Raw genomic sequence first — 22181 nt, forward strand, 5'->3', positions numbered from 1 at the left:
TAGCAACCCCCCCCCCCAGAAAAAACATTGCAGTTTTATTGACTGGAACTGACTTGATTTCTACCTTTTTTCCACGCTAGTCTGTTCCTCCTGCTTGTAGAGGTGGAACCCAAACTGCAGCAGAAGTGATTGTGTAAATCTGATGTTTACTCAGTTTCAGGTGCCGTCTAAATGCTGAAGCCAGATGATCTGCTCAAAAATAGAGGTTCTCCGGAATTCCAGAGCAATGAGGCAACAAACAAAAACAGGATCTGGAGCTGAACCTGAGCTTTCACGGGGAGCAACAAGACACATGACTGACTGAATGATCAACCCCCCCCACAATGAGTTGTCTCTTTCATTATTCCCCGAGGACAGAGCTCTGCTTTCCAAACGTCTGCAGCTAGTTGAGATGAATACTTAGAGTCCCATTCCTGCTCAGGGGTTCTGGTTCGGTTCTAGATGAAACCTTTGGGTTTTTTTGTTTTAAAGACCGAAGCTTTAGTTAACTGTGAAGGTTGAAGAACCGCTGAGGGAACAGAGGGCCTGTAAGTGAGCTTCCTCTCCAGCCTTCAGTCCCTGGAGTTTGTACTTTTCACAGCTGCTATAAATATGAACCACTTCTCTCAATTTCCTGTGCAGGAGGCCTACACAGGGCGGGCAGGTTGGAAAAGCAGCGAGAGCAGAAATCCCCAATGCTCCCCAGCCCAGAACAGTGAAAGACTCGTTCGCAGTCTGCAGGAATTCCCTGTTTTTATTGATCTCAGCTTTGATCGTCTAAATAAAGAAGTGATTGTTTAAGCCGTTTGTCCCTGGTGTGAAAGTCTTCTGCAGCGGCAGTTCTGCTTTGGTTCCTGTCAGAAAGGATCCCGTTAAACTCTGTATTTGTCTTTCAGGAGATGACGGTGGGTGGGGGATGGGTGGGATGAGAGGAGGAGGAGAGGGGGGGGGGGGGGGGTTAAAATCTGACAAATTGCTGAAAATTGCCTTCATGCAGTCATTCCTGTTTGGACACACTTGGCACATCTGGTTGTGATCTGGCAACAAAAGTGCGCCGACCGAGCGCTCAGCTCTCAGACCGGTGCCACATTTACCCTACCCACCCCCACCTCCTTCCCCCTGTCCTCTGGTTCAGCCTGCAGATGCATGGATCAGCCCCCACCCACTCTGCATGAGCAGCATGGTGTGGTCGTGCCGGCGAAGTTCCTCCATCTTTACGGTGTTTGCTGGTCACTCATTCATGCAAACAACTTTTGACCAAAGAAATGCTAAAGTCATCTGCTGCCTACACATTCTAACACTTGTTCAAATGTCAGAAAGACAAATGGCGCCGTGCGACACCACAAATCCAAAAACTCTGACTAATGAATCTGATTTGTCTTTAAAGATGAAGATGTTCTCCTCCAGCACCAGCCGACTCTGAGCTCGGGCCAATAGAGTCCCCCCCCCCCCCTCTGCCGTGTGCGTCAAACAAACATCAATGGATCGAGAAGTCTGGGGGGGTCATGAGTAAATACGTGCAGCGCCGCCGGTCTGCAGCTGTGCAGCTAGGAGAAGAAAAGTGAGTCCACAGCTGCAGACAGAGGCGTAGACGTCTCAGATTGCTTCTGCCCCGGTTTCTCATTCTTCCTGATCACACCCGGCCCCCACCCACCAGCGCTGCTGGGGCCATCTCTGCTCCTGCCGCAGCATTTACAGGTGTGGGACGCTGTCTGTCTGCCAGTCTGCTGCAGCTTTGACCCCCTGTCGCATTATAATAGGGATGCTACAGCCCTGATCAGACCTGTGGGGGCTTCGTTGTGGAGAGATGTGTGTTTTTAGCAGCAGTCAGTAGCTGGATAGATTTCTAGAACTTGAGGTTAGTTTGTCGATCCAACGCTCATAGAAGACAAAGTTCAGCAAGCAGCGGTGCACATGTGGCCGACAGGAAGTTCCCCAGCTCTGGATTGGGGGGAAGGGAGATGACAGGCCCTCCATTCCCAGCAAATATCAGACAAGACTCCACAGGAAGTTGGAAATAACCAGATCATATGGTCCTCACTTCCTTTTTAAGCCTGTGCAGTCCACACATGGTAAAGTCTTTGGCTCATAATGGAGTGTCTGTCCTTCATTGCAGCCGCGGTTTCAAATGAGTGATGGGGATCATCTGTCCGGAGGGGGGGGGTCATCAGAGCTCTGAAGTGTTCAGCTGTGGGCCTCTCATTACTTGCAAACTTCAACTCAGCATCTCCTGTGTTCAAACGTCTTTAACCCTTGTGCTATCCTATGTACTTTAACGTTGGGAGTTGGGTCATTTAGACCCACTACTAGACAGTGCACTGAACCTTTTTTCTTCAATGATTTGTGATCTTCACTGGTGTCCATGGATTACATGAAACCTTTCCACCTTTATCCACCTTTGTCATGGTAGGGAGAACACGTCAATGCAAGGGTGGGGTCATCTAAGACAGCACAAGGGTTAAATGCAAGAAATCCACCAAGCAAACCTCAAAGAAATACTGTATCAGGGAAATCCAAAGGAAGGTTTAAGATAATTATGGGATGGCCACAGGACCTACAGCTAGTCGGCCAGTGCAGTGAAATTTGGTACTTTTCACAATTCCCCTCAATATGGGACAAAAAAACTTATGTTTGAGCAATTTTCACAAAATTTTACACACCAGGTTTAGTCTACACCACAATTTATGTTTTGTTGACCTTTGACCTTGGTATGAGGCAACCATCTTGAATGTAAAAATAAAAATTCACCTTTGTACCTTCTACAAATGTAAACTTCTCCTAGGAATTTAACTCCTGCTGCATCACTGGGATGTTAAAGTTTGTAGATTTTGAACAATGTTAGCGCACAAGCTCACTACTGTTGCAGTCCTTTTATTGCTTGCGCATTTTTAGGTGGAATACTGTGAAAATTCAATACATGAGTTGTTGGCTCAAGCTAAGAGAAACGATATGAACATATCAGGAATGTGGGCGTGGTTTACAAAAACCTCACTTGCCAAGGAAATCCAAAAATGTGTTTTTGCCGATTCTTCTACAAATGAAATAGACCTATTTGTTACCCCCAGGCGACCAAAAAATAAAACGGTCGCTATGGAGATAAAACCACCTTAAAAAAATGTTTTCTTTGGTTTTCTATGAATTTGTCACACGCAGCTGTGACCAGAGAAACGGGGGCGGAGGGAAAGAGTGAGCAGTGCCTGCGGGCCACACAATGCCGCTTTAATCCCTTTTTTTTACTTTTCATTTCTTCTGTTGACGGCAGAATATCTAAGTTTTCAAAAAATTAGTCCACGATGAATAAAATATGAAGAACAAAACTTTAAATGTCCAAATGTTCATTAAAAAAACGTTTTTTAATAGAATATGTAAATATTCCTTAAGGATTATTTATGCTCCATTTATCTCACAAATAAGTAAATACTCTTTCTGTACTGAAGGTGAACAGACATCAAGTTTTGTTGCTGTGAACGTCTCCTGTTCTTATTGCTTGGACAAGTTTCTGCAGTTTGATGCCGAGGAAGTCCTCTGTGGCTGAAGGAAGGAATGAGAACGTGTTCTGGTAGAAGGAACGCTCGGAGGCCACGTGTGGTAAATGTCAGGAGGCTCATGCAGCCCATCAGCCAAAGACTTAATCCAGTCCAATTCTCCAGAGCAGACGCAGCAGAGCACACACATTTAAAAACAATGGAAAAGCTGTTCGGAATATGTCGCTCAGCTTCAAGGCCCCGGCCAGCTGGATGGAGCTCCAGCTCACACCTGCCGTGTGCTGTGAGAGGCGGGAACAACTGTGCATGTGTGCACGCTCCAAAGCTACAAGCGCCACTGAGCATGCAGGGCTCTGCCATGAATGCGAGCGTTTACGTGGACTTTCAAGAATGCACCGGTGCTTGTGCCACAAGGCATGGCCTCGGCTACATTTAACCTCCGCTGAATGCCGCCGTGACGCCAGTCAGACTTGGTGTGGTCGCATACCTCCACCGGGGAAGACATGGAAAAAATGTGTGGACCAGTAAGTCTTGGAGATTACGTGGCTCCCCTCGGCTCTGGCCTCAAAAATGCCTCAAATCCGGTGTTGTCATGTCATCACAATTTGGAGGATTTTGTAACAAAAAGACTCTCCATTCCACCGCGACAGTTGGCATTCTCAGTGTGGATGAGCAAACGCGAGCATGCCTGAGAAAGGGCCGGCATCGGCATGTGTGCCCATTAAAGAGTGTGGTGGCATGAGAGAGGGGATTATGTATAGAAATAGCGATGGATCAACTAAAACACAACATTGGCTTGATTTTTTTAATTGCCTCTGGGCCACAGCGAACGGCCGGTGCAGCTGTCTGCAAGAACAGCTGCTGGCCTGAAAAAAAAACTGCAGCCAAAATCCTGTGCAGACAAAGAGGCAGCTTTGATAAATGCATTCAGGCTTCAGATTCAGGAAATTTCACTCTTGGTTCCCAGGAACTCAAACAGATGCAGGGTTTGCTCAGACGCTCCAGGAGCAGTGGTCTCTTCCTCTTCTCTCAGTTTGGAGGTGTGGCATTAAATGTACAAATGCAGAACAACTAGGGGGTCCGAAAGGTTGGATGGAGTCACCTGTGTGGATTTCCTGTAAAAGTCTTCATCAGACTTGAGGGAAGTGCTTTTGTTTAACCCCAGGCCTCACGTCTGGCTTCCCCACGTCCATAAATCACCTGAAAGCATGCTGGTATCCAGAAGCGAGCGCGCTGACTCAGTCTGCATCACACAGCCTCACTCACATCTCCTGTTAGCAGCAGCCAGACACACATTACAGGGCATGATCACTCTTGTTTGCAGATTCTCATCATTTCTCCTTTTATCACTGTTGGATGTAGATGAAGCCGCAGGGCGGCTCCGTTTGGCGAGCAGAAAACTGCAGAGGAGTTTTGGCTGACAAAAAGAGATGGGGGTTGCACGGACAGGTTTGGGGTTTCAGTGGACGATGTGGTGCTCATGCTCTGCTCCGCCGGGGGCTCGGCTGCACCCACATCAATCTGTCTGCGGGAATGATGGGAAGCTTTCCAACTCAGACACGTGGCTTTAAGCCCGAAAATGTGTCTGTTCTGATTGTCATGTCGCCGTGGGTGTGTTTGCAAAAGCACGTCTGCCGACATATGATTGTGTTTCAATCTTTTTTCCGTTCAGCAAAAGCTTTGACTTCTTCCTTTGTGCCGCAGCGCCCTGCCCAGATATGTAGGAATTAGGCCGCATCACTCACTAGCATCCCGCTCTGATCAAAGCGCCGAGCGGCCAAACTGCCAAACGGACAGCTGTTGTCACGCGCCTCCAATGGCTATCTGTCCCCACCGCTGCCGGAGCTCTTAGTTGGCGGGCTGGAGTGGTGGAGGGAGCGAGGGTAGAAGGCGTCGGCCATTTGGAACTCCTGCCAGCGTCGGGCTCCACGCTGCAGAACTGACCCCAGACTCTGTTGAAGGTATGTCGCCCTTCTTTGATCTCCTCATTTGAATGCTCCAGCTGCTAATCAGAACTTTTAAATTCATCCAAATCTGTCATCAAAATGCCTCCCTGCCTGTAAAAACCCAACAGCAGCAGATGGAAGATCTCCTGCAGCCTGACAGCGTTTGTGGACCTTCACTAATAAAGGTTTCAAAGTTTTGGCTCCAACATGCATGAACACATCTGACCTCATCAGGAGCAGCTCATGCTCTCCGAATGTGAGGAACATCTGCTAAAACTCAAAGGTGTGGAAAACAGTCGTATTGATTTCCCTGCTCGTCACTAACCCCCCCCCCCCCCCCCCCCCCCCCCCCCCAAACACACACGATTGTGGTCGGAATCAGCAGCTGAAGGGCTTCACCCCACTGGCTGCTGCGTTTCCTCCCACCTCTGAGGTGCTTTGAATCTGTGGAAAATGTGCTCCTGTGTTGGTCACTGGTGCCCCAACTATTCCTGGTCCATGACAGTTGTCCTTTGGTGGTGGGGGGTGGGGGTAGAAACAATAACCTATCAGCTGTTGCTGGCGTCAAGAGTGTCGTGACACAAAAGAGGTTCACGTTTCAACCGATGGATGAGTGCTACACCTTAACCAGCCTTACAACTTCCATGACTGGGAAAAAGTCGGTTCAGGACTTTTTGCTTCCTTGTTGAGATAAGTTTTAATCAGGGGAATGTGGTCAGGGGAGGCAGGTGAGGCATGGACCTGGAGCGACAAACAACAATGTAGATATGTGTCCACTGAGCTGCTCTATAAATATAATTTAGTTTTATCTTTTCATTAAATGTTCTCACTTTCCATGTAATAGATCATATATTTGACGTTTGTCTGTCGTTTATTTAGTGTCTGGATCAGACACAAAGCTGCACTAAAAAATCAAAAGCTGAGGCGGGAAAACAGCTGTGCTTTTTGTGATTTTAAAATGGAAACAAAAGATCAATATTTTTTATAAACAAGTTTTCGGGAGGATTTTTATTCTTGGTGTTGCACTGAATTAACTTTTTGGATTCATCTCAAGTGATGACTTACAGTTTTTGATTTCATTTTTAATGTTTTATTAACACTTAATAACATTGTTTTCACTAAAACAGGTTTTTAAAAATCCAAACACCCTTGAACATGTTTCACAAGAACATCTGATTATATTTGACCTGAGTAAAGTTCATGAAAAGTAAAAATGAAGGATCAATTTTCACTTTCTTCCTGATAATAAGTGACACTGGAGTCCCTGCTACTTGAATATTTCTGTTTTTTGTTGTTCTTGATGAGCTCACATTTGATCTTCGGCGGTCGCTAATAAAGTTCAACAGGAGTCCTTTATTTAATGTTTTGCTCTGGCAGCCAAATGATGAAAATATCTGCAGCTGCTTTAAACTTTATTTTTTGACTAGATTTCATGTAGGAATAAAAAAAATGTAATGAAGATTTTAGCATGCAACAGTCAAAGTGGAAACTATGAAATCAGATGCCAACTTCAGCCTCATCCAACTTCTAATGTGAGACAACTGACTGTATCTGAGAACTGGACTGAGTGACTCCTCCTCCCTTGCGTTCCAAACAGGAAGTACCCGCAAAAGGCCATAGACTTCTATAGAGAAATAAACAGCTGTTACTCAGTCATTGTATTGGTCAAAAGAACTGTTCTGGATTTGATATCTTGTTTTAGCATCTTTTTGATAATCCTCATTAAAAAAATATTTTTTTTCTATAGTTCAAGTTATTCTAGTTATAAACTGACCAATCAGTTTATAACTAGTCTTCAGGTTCCAACATGGCAGGAAAATGGCGACTGAATTGACTTCATTTGATTGGAGCAGGAAGTAAGCCATTTTCTATGGATGACGTCAGACGTGCTCAGTCCAGTTCTCTTGTACGGTTGATGTGCGCGTTGAATACATTTAAAAAACTGTCACTAAAACTGGTATTTTCTAAATATGATAAACTTAAATCCACCTTTTGAATAACTTTATCAGCAGCATCCTCGTAACATTAGACAGCCAGTTGCTGAATATTCTGCATTATTATCATGGTCTGTCGGAACAACTGTCACAATAAAACCATATTTGGAGAAAAGACTCCAAGTTTTTGTCTGTTAAATGCAGATTTATTTTATTTTGAAGTGGAAGTCTCTTTGAAGCGGAAGTCTCCGTTTCCTCTTTTCTGCCAAAAGACACAAATTTGTTTCTTTTTTGTTGTCGTCTTTGCTAGCTTGGGGACTTTAATTTAGTGGTCGACGCAGCCACTTTAATAAATTAGGGGATGGATTCAGGCTCCATTCACACCGAACGCCATTCGCACGGAAAAATTCCTGTCGGCCACCCCTCTTTCGCCGTGCAGCGAATTGTCTAAAAGTGCGTTCCTGTACGTGGCGCTCTCGCTGTGCGTGGGAGGAGCTTCCAGCTAATGTTTTTGGCGTGATGGCTCCATGGAGTGCTGTCTGTGTTTATGTCATCTACAATGCATGGAAATCACGGATAAAGTTTAGAAGAAAAAACACTTTACAACTCGAGATCATTCAAACTTTTATCTAAACTAACTGCACTGCTATAAACATCATGGGGTATTTTAAATAAGACGTAGCTGTAACTAAAGACAAAGAAAAAGAGATTCTTCCTTTTCCTCACTGGCTGATGCAAAGAGAAACACTCACAGCCCAAAAATGCAGGCAGGGCCTGTGGGGTCAGAGGTCAAACAGCCCTGAACTCTTCATTTTGGCTGAGGACATCAGAAGTCCCTCTGTGTGACGCTCTCCATTTATTTTACTCATCATCCCTCATCAGGTTGGGGTGACCCTGTGACCCCAGACTTGGGCCTACCTGCCAGAGGAGGAGCACACCGCTGTGAGGCATTCGCTTCAGCGCTGGACTTTCTGTTGGTGCCAAAGTCAAATTAGTCCACAGAAATCCACAATTCCTGTTTGTCCAAAGATCTGAAGGAAGACAGCAAACCCCGCATGGAGGAGGAAGTGTTAAAAAAACACTACCAACCCCCCCCCCCCAGTGTGGCTGTCAGTCATCAATCAGGGAGCCATAAGTGGGATCCTTGAGTTAAGATGCTATCAGCCCTACCTCATATTCACTCACACCACAGTTTGCCTTATCTCTACCGAGATAACAAATCCCCTCTGAACCCGGCATGCTGGCTTTCAACAGTTTGTGTCACTGTGGAACTGGGGGCCACTTTAATTCACGTGGTGACCCCCCCCCCCCCCCCCAAACAAAACTGAGCCCAAATAAATGAAAAATAAAAACATTCACTTTCTTTTTCAATCCTGTTGAAAATTCAATAAGCGTGAGCGTCTACTGCAGCCACGTGGTTCCAGCAGAGTGCTGATTCCAGCCTCTGATGTCATCAACCTCCAGGACAAACGTCTCTGTGGACAAATCCGGACGGACATGAAATGAAGCTGGAATCACATTAATGATGTTGGGCTTTCAGCTGCTGAGCAAACTGAAGAAAAACTGTTTGAAATTGACAGTTTTCACACACAGAAAACCACATTTGTCCTGACATCTGACACGCCGACCCGTAAGATCGCACCAAGACTGCTCCTAGGCTTCCACTGCACCACAGCCGGTTAGGCCTAATGACAAAAACAAGCATCCTGGCGTGGAACTGGTCCCACAGTGTGAGGACTTTAATGAGGAACATGTGGGGCAGCCCAGACTCTCTGTCAGAGGAAACCCAATCCTTCCCTCCCCCTTTTCCTCCCCTCCCAGCATTTCTCCTGTTTGAACACCCAAACATTCCTTCAGGGTTCTCCGAAGGTTCCCATGTCTGACCCAAACTCCTCTGTCTGTTCTCACTCTGAAGAGAAACGTGAAAAAAGTTTCAAATTTCTTTTGTTTCCAATTGTTAGTGTGTCTTAATGAACACTCTTGTGTGTGTGCATGTGCTTGTGTTCTACAATGTAAGGTCAGGAGGAAGAGAAGAAAGAGCTCTTTCTCCTCCATGGAGGCCAACATGCCTCCATGAGCTGTTTTCATGGCTGAGTTCTTCCTCTCTGTCGTCATGGATCCGTTTGCTTCAGTGGTCGTCGTGACAACAAAGTGGAAGCTCACATTATTTACTGAACGGCAAGCAGCGATGTTTATGATCAGCTTCAAACCCTCGCTGTTTCTTCTTCTTCAGGTGATTCCAGACGTCGCCTCATGCTTCCTGACAGGTGAGGATCTAAAAGAATTACCTTTGGGTTCCCTCTCGGCAACCCTGCTCTGTTGAAACACAAGGAAAGTGAGGAGCAACCTGTTGAGGGGGGTGGGATTAAAACACGAGAGTGAGCTGCAGCCGAGCAGGAAACCCCAAAATTAGCTGGGTAAACGGAGTCAGGTAGATCCTTCTGATGGGGCGAGACTTAACACAGTGGATCCAGTGTGGCCGGGGCCCTTCTTCAGCTCAGACAATCTCCACCCGAGTCCTCCACATTCTCCATCCAACAAACACCGTCCCAGTCCACGGTCAGAACACAACAGCCCACTGCTGTCAGTGTATCAACACATGCATGCTGCCTGCAGCTTACATGTTTGAATCCCACAATCCTCCAGAGCTGCAGTAACGTGCATGAAACATGAAACAGCCTCATCTGATCCAAATGTTGCAGCTGCACCAAAACCAGAAATGCTTGAAAACAAGAAACTTTTAGTCCTGAATTTTGAGTTCATCAAATATTTTTGTGCATCAAACCATAAACCAGCAGCTGCAGCTGCATGCAGATCTCCTCCTCAGACCTCCTACAGCTGCATGCAGATCTCCTCCTCAGACCTCCTGTACATGCAGATCTCCTCCTCAGACCTCCTACAGCTGCATGCAGATCTCCTCCTCAGACCTCCTACAGCTGCATGCAGATCTCCTCCTCAGACCTCCTACAGCTGTATGCAGATCTCCTCCTCAGACCTCCTGTGCATGCAGATCTCCACCTCAAACCTCCTACAGCTGCATGCAGATCTCCTCCTCAGACCCCCTACAGCTGCATGCAGATCTCCTCCTCAGACCTCCTGTACATGCAGATCTCCTCCTCAAACCTCCTGCAGCCGCATGCAGATCTCCTCCTCAGACCTCCTGTACATGCAGATCTCCTCCTCAAACCTCCTGCAGCTGCATGCAGATCTCCTCCTCAGACCTCCTGTACATGCAGATCTCCTCCTCAAACCTCCTGCAGCTGCATGCAGATCTCCTCCTCAGACCTCCTGTACATGCAGATCTCCTCCTCAGACCTCCTACAGCTGCATGCAGATCTCCACCTCAAACCTCCTGCAGCTGCATGCAGATCTCCACCTCAAACCTCCTGCAGCTGCATGCAGATCTCCACCTCAAACCTCCTGCAGCTGCATGCAGATCTCCACCTCAAACCTCCTGCAGCTGCATGCAGATCTCCTCCTCAAACCTCCTGTACATGCAGATCTCCTCCTCAGACCTCCTGCAGCTGCATGCAGATCTCCTCCTCAGACCTCCTGTACATGCAGATCTCTTCCTCAGACCTCCTACAGCTGTATGCAGATCTCCTCCTCAGACCTCCTGTGCATGCAGATCTCCACCTCAAACCTCCTGCAGCTGCATGCAGATCTCCTCCTCAGACCTCCTACAGCTGCATGCAGATCTCCTCCTCAGACCTCCTACAGCTGCATGCAGATCTCCTCCTCAGACCTCCTACAGCTGCATGCAGATCTCCTCCTCAAACCTCCTGTGCATGCAGATCTCCACCTCAAACCTCCGGCAGCTGCATGCAGATCTCCTCCTCAGACCTCCTACAGCTGCATGCAGATCTCCTCCTCAGACCTCCTGCAGCTGCATGCAGATCTCCTCCTCAGACCTCCTACAGCTGCATGCAGATCTCCTCCTCAGACCTCCTACAGCTGCATGCAGATCTCCTCCTCAGACCTCCTACAGCTGCATGCAGATCTCCTCCTCAGACCTCCTACAGCTGCATGCAGATCTCCTCCTCAAACCTCCTGTGCATGCAGATCTCCACCTCAAACCTCCGGCAGCTGCATGCAGATCTCCTCCTCAGACCTCCTACAGCTGCATGCAGATCTCCTCCTCAGACCTCCTGCAGCTGCATGCAGATCTCCTCCTCAGACCTCCTGTACATGCAGATCTCTTCCTCAGACCTCCTACAGCTGTATGCAGATCTCCTCCTCGGACCTCCTGTGCATGCAGATCTCCACCTCAAACCTCCTGCAGCTGCATGCAGATCTCCTCCTCAGACCTCCTACAGCTGCATGCAGATCTCCTCCTCAGACCTCCTACAGCTGCATGCAGATCTCCTCCTCAGACCTCCTACAGCTGCATGCAGATCTCCTCCTCAAACCTCCTGTGCATGCAGATCTCCACCTCAAACCTCCGGCAGCTGCATGCAGATCTCCTCCTCAGACCTCCTACAGCTGCATGCAGATCTCCTCCTCAGACCTCCTGCAGCTGCATGCAGATCTCCTCCTCAGACCTCCTACAGCTGCAGCCTGACAAAATTCAGTTTTATTCCACAGATTTCCCAGCAAAACCCCAGAGGTGAGATCCCCCTGGTTTTTCATCCCTCTGTGCGTGAAAGTTTCCTTGTGTTTCGTAAGCATCAGATTTGGGGCAATTATTGGTTGACACCGCTGCTCGGCCCCCAGTTTGCCCCCCATGTAAATATCAGGCGCTTGGCGGATAATTAGTCTTTCATTGGCCAGAATCACCTCTGCGCGGCAGACCCCTCCCCCGGAGAGCCGCCCTGAAGACGGGGGCCCCTTGACTGACAGCGCCTGTTTGCGTGGTTTCCCGCAGCGTCCGCGTGCAGCAGCCGAGCGGCTCCATTCGGCGTGGATGGATTGGTATGGGGAGAAGCGGAGCCCTCCTCGCGGCTCGGCGGCAGCTCTGGGACAGTGTCGCGGCCACCATGCTCCTCCTGGCTCTGCTCTGCCCCGCGGGTAAGTCAGAGTCACCGCCTCGCTCCGGCCGCGCGCCCCGCATGCTGCGAACCGCACTCCGACGACGGCTATCTGTGCTTGAACACTTTCCATGTTTCTTGCTTGTTTTCCACCGCAAACGTCTGGCGCTTTTAGCGTTCGCTGCGCCCGTTTGAAACTTCACGCAGCGTCGCCGCGCGCGTTCACGGAGCCGACTGCTTAGCGGGACTTTCACGCACGGCTGAAACTCTGAGCCCAGGCCCGAGAGAGGGAAGTTTGTTCCCGGGGAGAAACCCCGCAGCTGCCCGCAGCGAGGCCGCATAGCCCCGCCAGAGACGAGCGCGCTGCTGCCGGACGGACGGACGGACCGAGGGCCCGCGAGACCGCGGTCAAGCAAGGGACGGTTCGCTCCCGCCCGGCCCGCAGACCTCCGTTAGCGGCCCGCCGGGCTGCGGTGTGGGCTCTGCGGGACTTTCCTTCACACCCAGAACCGCATAGAGGATGGCCAGACTCGGACCGGTTCAGAAACGGAACCGTAAAGGATCACAAACGGGTTCTGCCGGGCCGGAACATTTTGCGATGCCTTCACTTGCACTTCACGGGACGACGCGCAGGTCTGAGGACCCGAACCAGGTTCACCTAAAGACCCAGATGTTCCCCAAAAACCAAAGGGGTTCGAGTTTGACATGAAACCAGAACATCAACAGACCAGAACAAGCGGGAAATATAAATAAACAAATAAACAGTATTTTTCCTCCTTAATTTTTCATCATACGAGCTAAAAACATCAATCCGCCTGTAAACTAGACCCCCCCCCCCCCATCTCTGAAAAGTCCTTTTGGCATCTTAGTTTGTTTTCTGGAAACCTTAATCCTGTGATGCCATAGACGCTGGAAGGGGTTGGGTTCAGGTCTAGAACCGCAGTCACCCTCTTCACCAGTGGGACCAGTTTTTTTGTTTTTGTCTATATATTTATATTTTTGAAATTAAGATAGACGTTTATTAAAATATAACTTTTAACTGTTTGCAATAAACAAATATTTACACTTTTATTTTCTATAATTACTTTAATTTCTTTTAATTTGACAACAGGAAACAAAGATTCCTTTCAAAATAAAATACAGCCTGTGTTGAATATTATAGCCCTGCAGATGCAGGTTTACTGGAATTAAAATGCTTGAAAGTCAAACGTGACAATTTCTGTCATTCTGACTTAAATATCTTCTTTTCTGTTTTTACCATAAACATGACAACATGGGTGTAGAAATCTAAATATGTATATGCATTTCTATACAAAAGTAAAAATAAATAAACAGTAAGTATTGTCATACAACCAGAGTACAGAATATGAGCTTTAAGCTAAATCTAATAATAGATCCCTCCCGCAGTAGATTAAATCTTTTACAATCATTTTGCTTGTTTGTTTAAAACAACATTTATTGAAACATTGTTAGCACTTTTCCATAAAGCCATAAAGTCTCACGTGGCTCTAGAGCATCTGGTTACAGACTCCGTCCATAGATGATGTTACTTTTTTATTTATTTATTTAATCTAACTGACTCCTCAATAATAATGTAATGTACAGCGTTCATCAGAACCATCCTGGTGTTTAATGCTCTCATGGAGATTCCTCACATTTGTTGGCGCTGCATGACTGCTGATGGCCCCTAGAACGACCCCCCCCCCCCCCCCACACACACACACACACACAGTTATCGAAGCTGGAAGTGCTGAGACTGTCAGATGTCTTCATCTTTTCTCTACATCAGAAAATAAAGCGGGCAATTCTTCATTTTTTGTTGGTTGGTGGGAGGTAAACTTAGAAATGTCCTGTATGGTTTTAAAGGTTTTTCTGTCAGTTACTAAAATCAGACCAATGTTAGTCAATGTGGGGGGACTGTTGCATTTAAATCAGTGATAGCATTTGTCATGCCCTGCAGTGTTGCACAGTTATGAGCAATAAAGTTTTATCGATATCCATCACAGAGTAGCATGCAGCTGTCACCAGCAGAGGGCAGCAAAGAGGCATTGTTGTATGGAAGCGTGTAGCCTCCAGCTGTTCACGTCAGCTGATTTGTGACGTGAGGACACGTTTAAAATAACACGGGACGTGTGTAAAAAAACTACGTAAGTACGTAGTTTGTTCCTAAAACTACAAAAACTGCCAAACGGTTTATAGTTAAAACTTTAAAATACTTTACAGCTAAAACTATAAAAGGCTTTACAGCTAAAACTACAACAACGACCAAATGGTTGAAGGCTAAAACTACACAAACTACAAAACAGTTTAAAAAAAAACTACAAAAAATATAAAACTGTTTACAGCTAGAACTGTTAAACTACAAAAAAATATTTGTACCTAAAACTACACAAACGGTCTACAGCTATAACTGAAATAACTACAAAACTGTTTACAGCTAAAACTACAAACACTATAAAAAGTTTACAGTTATAACTACAAAATCGACCAAACGGTTTACGGTTAATACTATAAAACGGTTTACAGCTATAACTAAAAAACTACAAGACCCTCTCGCTCAGGCCAGCCAGGTCTCCTGGCCTTTCCTGGACTGGGATGTTCTGATTTTCTCCTGCTCTTCATATTCCGGCTTTTTCTATGTTTTTTTTAGTTCATCAAAGTGGTTTCAGTTCAGGTCTGATGATGATCTGGTTTCTCGCCCAGCTCACTGCCAGCAGTGTCGGATCAAGAGGTGTAACACGGATTACGTGGCGTCTACGTCTCCGGCCAGCGGCCTCCAGGAGGATGCGGCTGTGGACTACTGCACTGCCCTGCGGGCCTATGCTCTGTGCACAAAGCGACAGGCGTGCAGTTGCCGTGGCGACCTTGTCTACCACTCAGCCGTCTTTCGCATTAAGGAGTTATTCTCTAAACACAACTGCTCCAGCGATGGGCCCGCTAAAGCCCCCAGCACGTCCCGGCCGGCGGTTCATGTTCAGGGTTTCTCCATGAATTTTTTAGATGGTGAGTATTAGTCCACAGTAGGCCTGCACAATATACCGCAAATTTATTGTTATCGCAATATCAAGCTATGCAATATGCATATCGCAAAAGACAGCAAATTTGCAATAAATGGTTACCATAGATGTGGCCAAACAATCTTATGGCAACTTGAAGTGTTTAATGGATTGAAAGAATCCCTTTCTGCATTTGAACAATCAGATGGACCCCTTCACGTTGTTAACTAATCGGATGGCGCCCTATTTTGTTGTATGTTCGCCTCCTATGTCAACAAGGGTCATTTGTAGTATAATTTTTAAGCTGTTGTAATGGAATGGGAAGAATATTTTTGGTTGTTTTGCTAATTGTTTATATACCGCAAATTATATCGTTATCGCAATATTAATCACTGATATCGCACATCGCGAGTTTTCTTCATATCGTGCAGCCCTAGTCCACAGAGTAACCTTTATGGTCATACATGTCCGTACACGGGTCACCGCTGCGGTCTAACGTTTGTCTGGATTTCTGTCGGGCGCGTTGATGATGAAGGTTGTGCTCTGAAATGTTTCGGCTCCTCAAGCTCCTCTGCTGGGAAACGCATTGCGTCACAAACGACGAGTTATTCAGATCTCACTAACACAGGAACAGGAAGGTTGTGGTCATTGGACCAGCGGGGGATGGCGTTCAGTCAGAACACGCTGTCCACGTAAATGAGGATTTATCAAGCTCTAAATCCAGCAGTCGGACTGAACCGTTTTGCTCCTTTGAGCCGTAAAATCCCTTCTGTTGGCGGTTGAAGGACATGAGTTCTGGGTCTGGACCTTGGTGAGGAAGCGGGTCACCGGGCCGAGCTTCACATCAGAGGCTGAGATGTGGTTTTGTCTACAGATGGAACAGATCAGCGAAGGAAATCTGGTTTGGATTTTAAAGTTCGTCAAAGTGGTTTCAGTTCAGCTCTAATGATGATCTGCTTTCTTGTCCAGCTCACTGCCAGCAGTGTCGGATCCAGAGGTGTAACGCCAACTACGTGGCGTCCACGTCTCTGGCCAGCGGCCTCCAGGAGGACGCGTCTGTGGATGTGGACTACTGCATTGCCCTGCGGGCCTATGCTCTGTGCGTGAAGCGTCAGGCACGCAGCTGCCGGGGCGATCTGGTCTACCACTCAGCTGTCTTCCCCATTAAGGAGTTATTCTTTAAGCACAACTGCTCCAGCGACGGCCCCACCTCGTTCGCCAAATCCCCCAGCACGCCCCGGCCGGCTGCGTCTGAGCTCTGCAACTATGAGAACCGGGTCCTGATGTCCGGCTCGGCCGCTCAGCAGAAGAAGTACGCCCACTGTGGATTATTTGGAGATCCACACCTACGAACTTTCCGAGATGAGTTTCAGACCTGCAAGGTGGAGGGGGCGTGGCCACTGATCGATAACCGCTTCCTGTCGGTGCAGGTGACCAATGTCCCTGTTGTCCTCGGCTCAAGCGCCACAGCAACCAGCAAGGTAACAGACATTTCTGCTCCGTGCGTTTCACTTATACTTGAACTCAAATGCAGTCCGTGCCTCACTCACAAGGCCCCTCCCAGATGCAGAGCGTTTTTGATCGAGAGCTGTGGCGGCGCTGCCATCAAGCGTCAAACATGTGAAGTTAATTGTCACGCCGTGGAGCCTCTTAGGTCTCCAGCATTCCTGGTGTCTTGAAGCTCCTTCAGATCTCTGAGGGGAGCAGAGGGGGGGTCCTTTGAGGGTGTTGGATCACAGACATGCTTGAGTGCTCCACCTTTAACACATGGGTGCTCATATGGCTGTGATTAACGCTCAGTCAAACACTTTCCTCCACATCGGCAATCTGGAATGTTTTTCACGCCTCTGGTCAAATCATTACCTCTGAGCTTTCTGGGAAAATATGAGAATAATCTGGAAAAATAAAGGAATAACCGAGACTGGAATGTGTTGATCAAACTGGCGGGTCTTCCGTCAGAACCTTCAGTTCACATCCAGTCTGCTTTAGATGTAGAGAGAACGATCCACCAAAGAAAATGAGAGCTTGGAAAAATAAAACAAATTTGATCAACATCATCAAAGCAGATGAAAATGCTTTATACTCTGCTGCCCCCTAGTGGCTCTAAAGTGCACTGCTAAAGACTTTATTTGTTTTTTTTTTTAACCCGGAAATCAGGTGTGGCCTTTTTTTTAAGAAACATTTTAATTTAAATATATTTTTTTAAATTTGATCTGTAAATGTATGCATTTATTACTATTTTTTATTTTACTTTATTTCTTAAAAAAAAACCTAAAATGACCAAACAAACAATAAAAGGTCAAATACACTTTAACAGCCGAGAGGAACGTTGTTCTGCAGTTCTCCTTAGTTAACAACATCGAACATCAAAGCTGCCTTCACTTCCTGTTTCAGATCACAGTCATCTTCAAGTCGTACCTCGGCTGCTCGGATCAGAAGGTGTACCAGGCCACCACAGACGACCTGCCGCTGGCATTCCAGGACGGGACTCGAAGTGGCGGCGAGAGCGGCAGTCTGAGCGTCTCGGAGAGAGGCGGCTCCGGTGTGGGTCGGCAGGTGAGGATCCAGGCCCGTTACATCGGCACCTCCATCATCATCAGGCGGGTGGGCAGCTACCTGACCTTCGCCATCCGCATGCCCGAGGACACCCTGGACTTCTCTGAGGACGGCGGTGGCCTGCAGCTGTGCCTGCACGGCTGTCCTCGAAACGAGCTCATCAAAGAGCACACCGTGAGCCGCCAAAGCCAGCGCCCCCGTCTGCAGGGCGCCAACACTGAGCCGGGCCCTCTGCGGCCTCCCCACCAGGCCTACACGGTGGAGCGAGCCACTGCCAAGTGCAGAGAGACCCTGCAGGTGGAGGACGTGTATTTCCAGTCCTGCGTGTTCGACTTGCTGACCACAGGCGACCCCGAGTTCTCCATGGCGGCCTACGGCGCCCTGGAGGACTTGAAGGCGCTTCCACCCAGTAAACTGAAGCAGAACCCCCCCAGGACTCCTCCCAATCCCAGCAGAGGGGCGTCTGGGACGCTGGCAGCAGCGCCCGGCCTCCTGCTCTCTCTCCTCTGCATCCTGCTGCTGTAAAACACGGAACAAAGAGAACGGGGAAGATCTGCCAGCTAAGAGACGGAAGAAGAGATGTCGGATCTTTAAAGAAAAAGATCTGAACTTTTGAAGGATTTAATTTTTACGTGAAAATATTTCCAGTTTTTCAGGATTAAATGAGCGTTTTTCAATCAAAGATGGACAGGTGTACCATGGGAAATTATTCAGTTATAGCTAATTGGTCTAAAAACATTTTCTATTGTCAGGATTTCATCTCATTAGGACCAGGTAGAAATAAGCAGCACTAAATAAGCATTTAGTCTTTGGGTTTATTTGATTCTCATTCAGTTGATAAGGACGCCTGTGTGTTTCTATGCAGACAACAGTTTCATTTAAATTTCCATTTTGGGTTGATGCTGTGCCTTAGGACTTTTTTCAGAGTGGCTCCAAAAACGGTTGAAAAACAGAACTAAATGAGGAACCAGTCATATGAAAACCATTTCAGAGCCTCTGTTAATTACCTTTCAGCCTAGATGGTGTCAGGACTTTTCTCAGCGGGAAACCTGGAGCTGCGTTCTCTGATGCCGCTCAGGTCCAGGAGGAACACTCCGGCTCGGATGATAACGTTTGGGAACGCAGAGCAGAGCCACTCAGAGATCCCATGTGTGATCCAGAACAGCGTGGGATTTTATTTTTAAAAGTTTCTTTTCCTTCGATTTCCTGAGAAAAATGCAGGAACCAGCAACTGTCTGTAGAAACTACCTAAACTCAACATTTACTTCCTGTGAAAGTCGCTCCTCTAGCTGTTTGGCTTCCAGTTTAAAGGGGAAAAAAGTCAAATGTTTATATAATAATATATTAAGAGTGTATATATGTGTTTTATAATGTGTACATTTTCTTTTTGTATAGACGTTTAAACTGAAATGTGTTTTTGCTGTTTGGTAGATTATTTTATGAAACTGTGTTGTGATGTATCCTTAATGTTGTGTATTAAAGTGACGGACACTCCACATCAGGATTTCAGAGGTTTCTTTGTTTTAATAAAGGTTTTGGGCCGACGGATTTCAAAAGCTGCTCTTTTGACTCTGATTGGTATTTAAACGATAAAATGTCTGTTTTTGTCAGAGATGCTGGGAAAAACTTCCCAGGATGCTTTTCTGAGCAGAGCAGTTCCAGATGTGTCCAGGTGGGGTCCTCGGTCCATCAGGCCTGGCAGCTCCTAATGTGTAAAGGCCAGTTTGACAGGCTGGCTGTGTGCCTGGGGGGTCCACAGTATGTGCCGCCCCCCTCTGAGTAAATGTTACTGTGAGTGCTGTACTGGCTTCCTTTGTCAGAGTTCTGCATCACCGCAGATAGGGAGGTTACACCCCCCCACCCCCATTCTGAGGTTTGCACTTATATGTAAAAGAAGTTTCTTAGTAAAAGGCTTGAATCACTGCCCCCCCCGCAGACAGTAAGGATGATTTGATATACGTTTATTCTCTCATTCATAGAGCAGACCCGACGGCCCCTGGAAGGAGGTGAAAAGTCTTTACTTCAGCTTTTCTACCTGGTGTCACAGCCGACCCGTAACAGGGAACAGCTCATCAGCCATGTTGAAACCAGTCGACACTGATCGGTCCGAGTTGCTCTGAGTTATCGTATCTATGGCAACTACTGTTACCATTGCCATAGATACGATGACTGTAGGCTGGTTTCAACATGGCGCCGCCCCTACCAGGAAGCATTGGTGAGGGATTTGGCTTTATTTCACAAGGCATTTTCTATGGATGATGTCACACCTCAATTCATCCATTGTTTTTACAGTCTATGGTTTAGTGTCATGTCCAGGGCGTCTTTAAGATTCAGACTGGACACATTTAGTAACTTTAATTAAACCAGAGTTCGTTTCCCCCGATAATCTGGAACAAATTTTCAATCTAAATGGTCCGGGACTAGGAATCGCTTGGAGTCTTCAATAAAAAAAACAAAATGTAGTCCATTCAATAAATGTAATCTCCTCCTAGGGATTTCTCGGCTCTGAACGCCTTGAGCATCACTGGGAAGCTACTTTGGATCGTAGCAGAAGTGGCTGTCACAAGAAAGGACAGACTGCTGGTTCCAATTGCAGAAGGTTTTATTAGCACAGCTAAAAGTCCACAATGCAAAGTTAGGGTCAGGCAGGGTCCTTCATGGCCAGCAGTTCCCAGTCGCCAACGTCAAAGTTCCGCTCGGCATTGTTACGTTTTCTGGAAAAGTAGGCGCATGGGAACGTCTTGGCTGGCTGACCATGAGGTTGTGAGAGCACTGCTCCACCCCCGTGTTAGAGGCGTCCACCTCCACCATAAATTGTATGACTGGATCCAGGTGATGGAAGGATGGGTGTCTGGGTAAATCGCTGTTTCAGCGGCTGAAATGCCTCAGCGGCCGCCGGAGTCCAGAGCAGTCGCTTGCGGGTGCCCTTCAGGAGAGAGGTGAGAAGGCCACCATTGTGCTGAAGCCACGAATGAACTGGCGAACCAGAGGAACCGCTGCAGCTCTTTCACTGTGGTCTGCTGGGACCACTGCAGCACCGCCTTCACCTTGCCCTGGTCCATTGCCCCCCCCCCACACACACACACAAATGTGACAGAGGCCTTGAGGAGCTCACATTTCTTTCCTTTGGCATACAGGTTGTGTTTGTTCAGCCGCTGTAACGCCTGCTGGATATGCGCAATGCTCTCATCCAATGAGCCTGACTAGATCAGGATGTCGTCTATATAGAGGACAACAAAGCATGGCAGCATGCCTGTCCAAAGTGCAGCTATCCACTCACACGCATCTCAGGTCAGGAGAGAGCACACCAGTGACACTTTAGCATCTTCTGTAGGACAGAGGTTTGTCGGCGGATGTGTCGCTGACAGGCGGGTTGATTTGCAGTCAATACATGATGGCTTCAGTCGCAGAGGTTAGATGTTGGAGCTGGCGACCGTGCTTCAGCAACAAAGTAGCAAACCCCGTTGGGTTCACTGGGCGAAGAACTCCTGCTGCTTGGTCTATGTTTGGCATTGTTTTCTGTCACAAAACTAAGGCTTGTTCTAATTATAGCAGGTTTATTAGCTCAGCTAAAAGTCCACAAAGCTAAATCAGGGTCAGCCAGGCAGGGGTCAATAACAGGCATGAGATCATCAGAAAGAAGGAGGATTAGTCAGGATCCAGGCAAGATTCAGGGCAGGTGGCAGGAAACTGTCTCTATTTCAGGCACGAAAAGTTTTCAACGTCTTTCTAAAACCTGGTTTAAAACCAGGAAACCACTCAAGCCGGTCTCAGACTGCTTGTCCAATCTCTCTAAGACATCCTGTTCCTGACTTTCTGCTGTAAACAAGGACAATTACTAAGCTAATGAGTTGAGAAAAAAATGCATGATTGATTGATAACCTCACGGGAGAAATTAATTTGACAATAATAAAGCACTTGGCAAGATAAATAGATAGTGCTGTGAGTTTTCTCCTTGATTGGTAATAGATAGATTGATGGCTGCCTTAATAAATGCTGCTCCTCAGACCAAAATGAGCTGGCTGTGAAGACGACACATTCTTGTACGATGAGATTGTCAAATGTGTGGAGCACCAGGTTGCTTTAACTATGTTTTGGGTTGTTTCACAGCTTTGCTTTATCAAGAATGAAAGAAAAACAGGATCAGTGGCAGGAAAGGACACATTTAAGATAGAGTTTAGTCCAACAGTTACATGTTTGTTTGATTTGTTACAGCTAAATTAAGCACAAAATGTTGGTTTTCAAAAAGTTTCGGGATGGTCTGCTCCAGGCTGAAAGGATGGACCATCGTTCTCACTCATAACCCGAGCATCTGCCG

General features: G+C 47.2%; 1 protein-coding gene across 3 annotated transcripts; it reads left to right on the forward strand.

Moving 5' to 3' along the window:
• Positions 1-4724: 4724 nt before the first annotated feature.
• On the forward strand, positions 4725-19359 carry rgmd (RGM domain family, member D). 3 transcript variants are annotated; one of them, XM_011473839.4, is made up of 6 exons: positions 5349-5425; positions 9578-9611; positions 12209-12351; positions 15015-15314; positions 16277-16788; positions 17702-19359. In XM_011473839.4, exons 2-6 carry the CDS (start codon positions 9598-9600, stop codon positions 18386-18388), a joined length of 1656 nt encoding a protein of 551 aa, XP_011472141.1. In that variant the 5' UTR covers positions 5349-5425; positions 9578-9597; the 3' UTR covers positions 18389-19359. The 3 variants fall into 3 exon arrangements, with proteins under 3 accessions (XP_020557898.1, XP_011472141.1, XP_020557899.1); XM_020702239.2 differs by lacking the exon at positions 15015-15314 and having other exon boundaries at positions 4725-5425; XM_020702240.3 differs by lacking the exons at positions 5349-5425; positions 9578-9611; positions 15015-15314 and having other exon boundaries at positions 12098-12351.
• The last annotated feature ends 2822 nt before the right edge of the window (positions 19360-22181 follow it).

This window comes from Oryzias latipes, chromosome 4 (genome assembly GCF_053564925.1).
Source record: "Oryzias latipes strain Hd-rR chromosome 4, Olatipes_Hd-rR_3.1".
NCBI lineage: Eukaryota > Metazoa > Chordata > Actinopteri > Beloniformes > Adrianichthyidae > Oryzias > Oryzias latipes.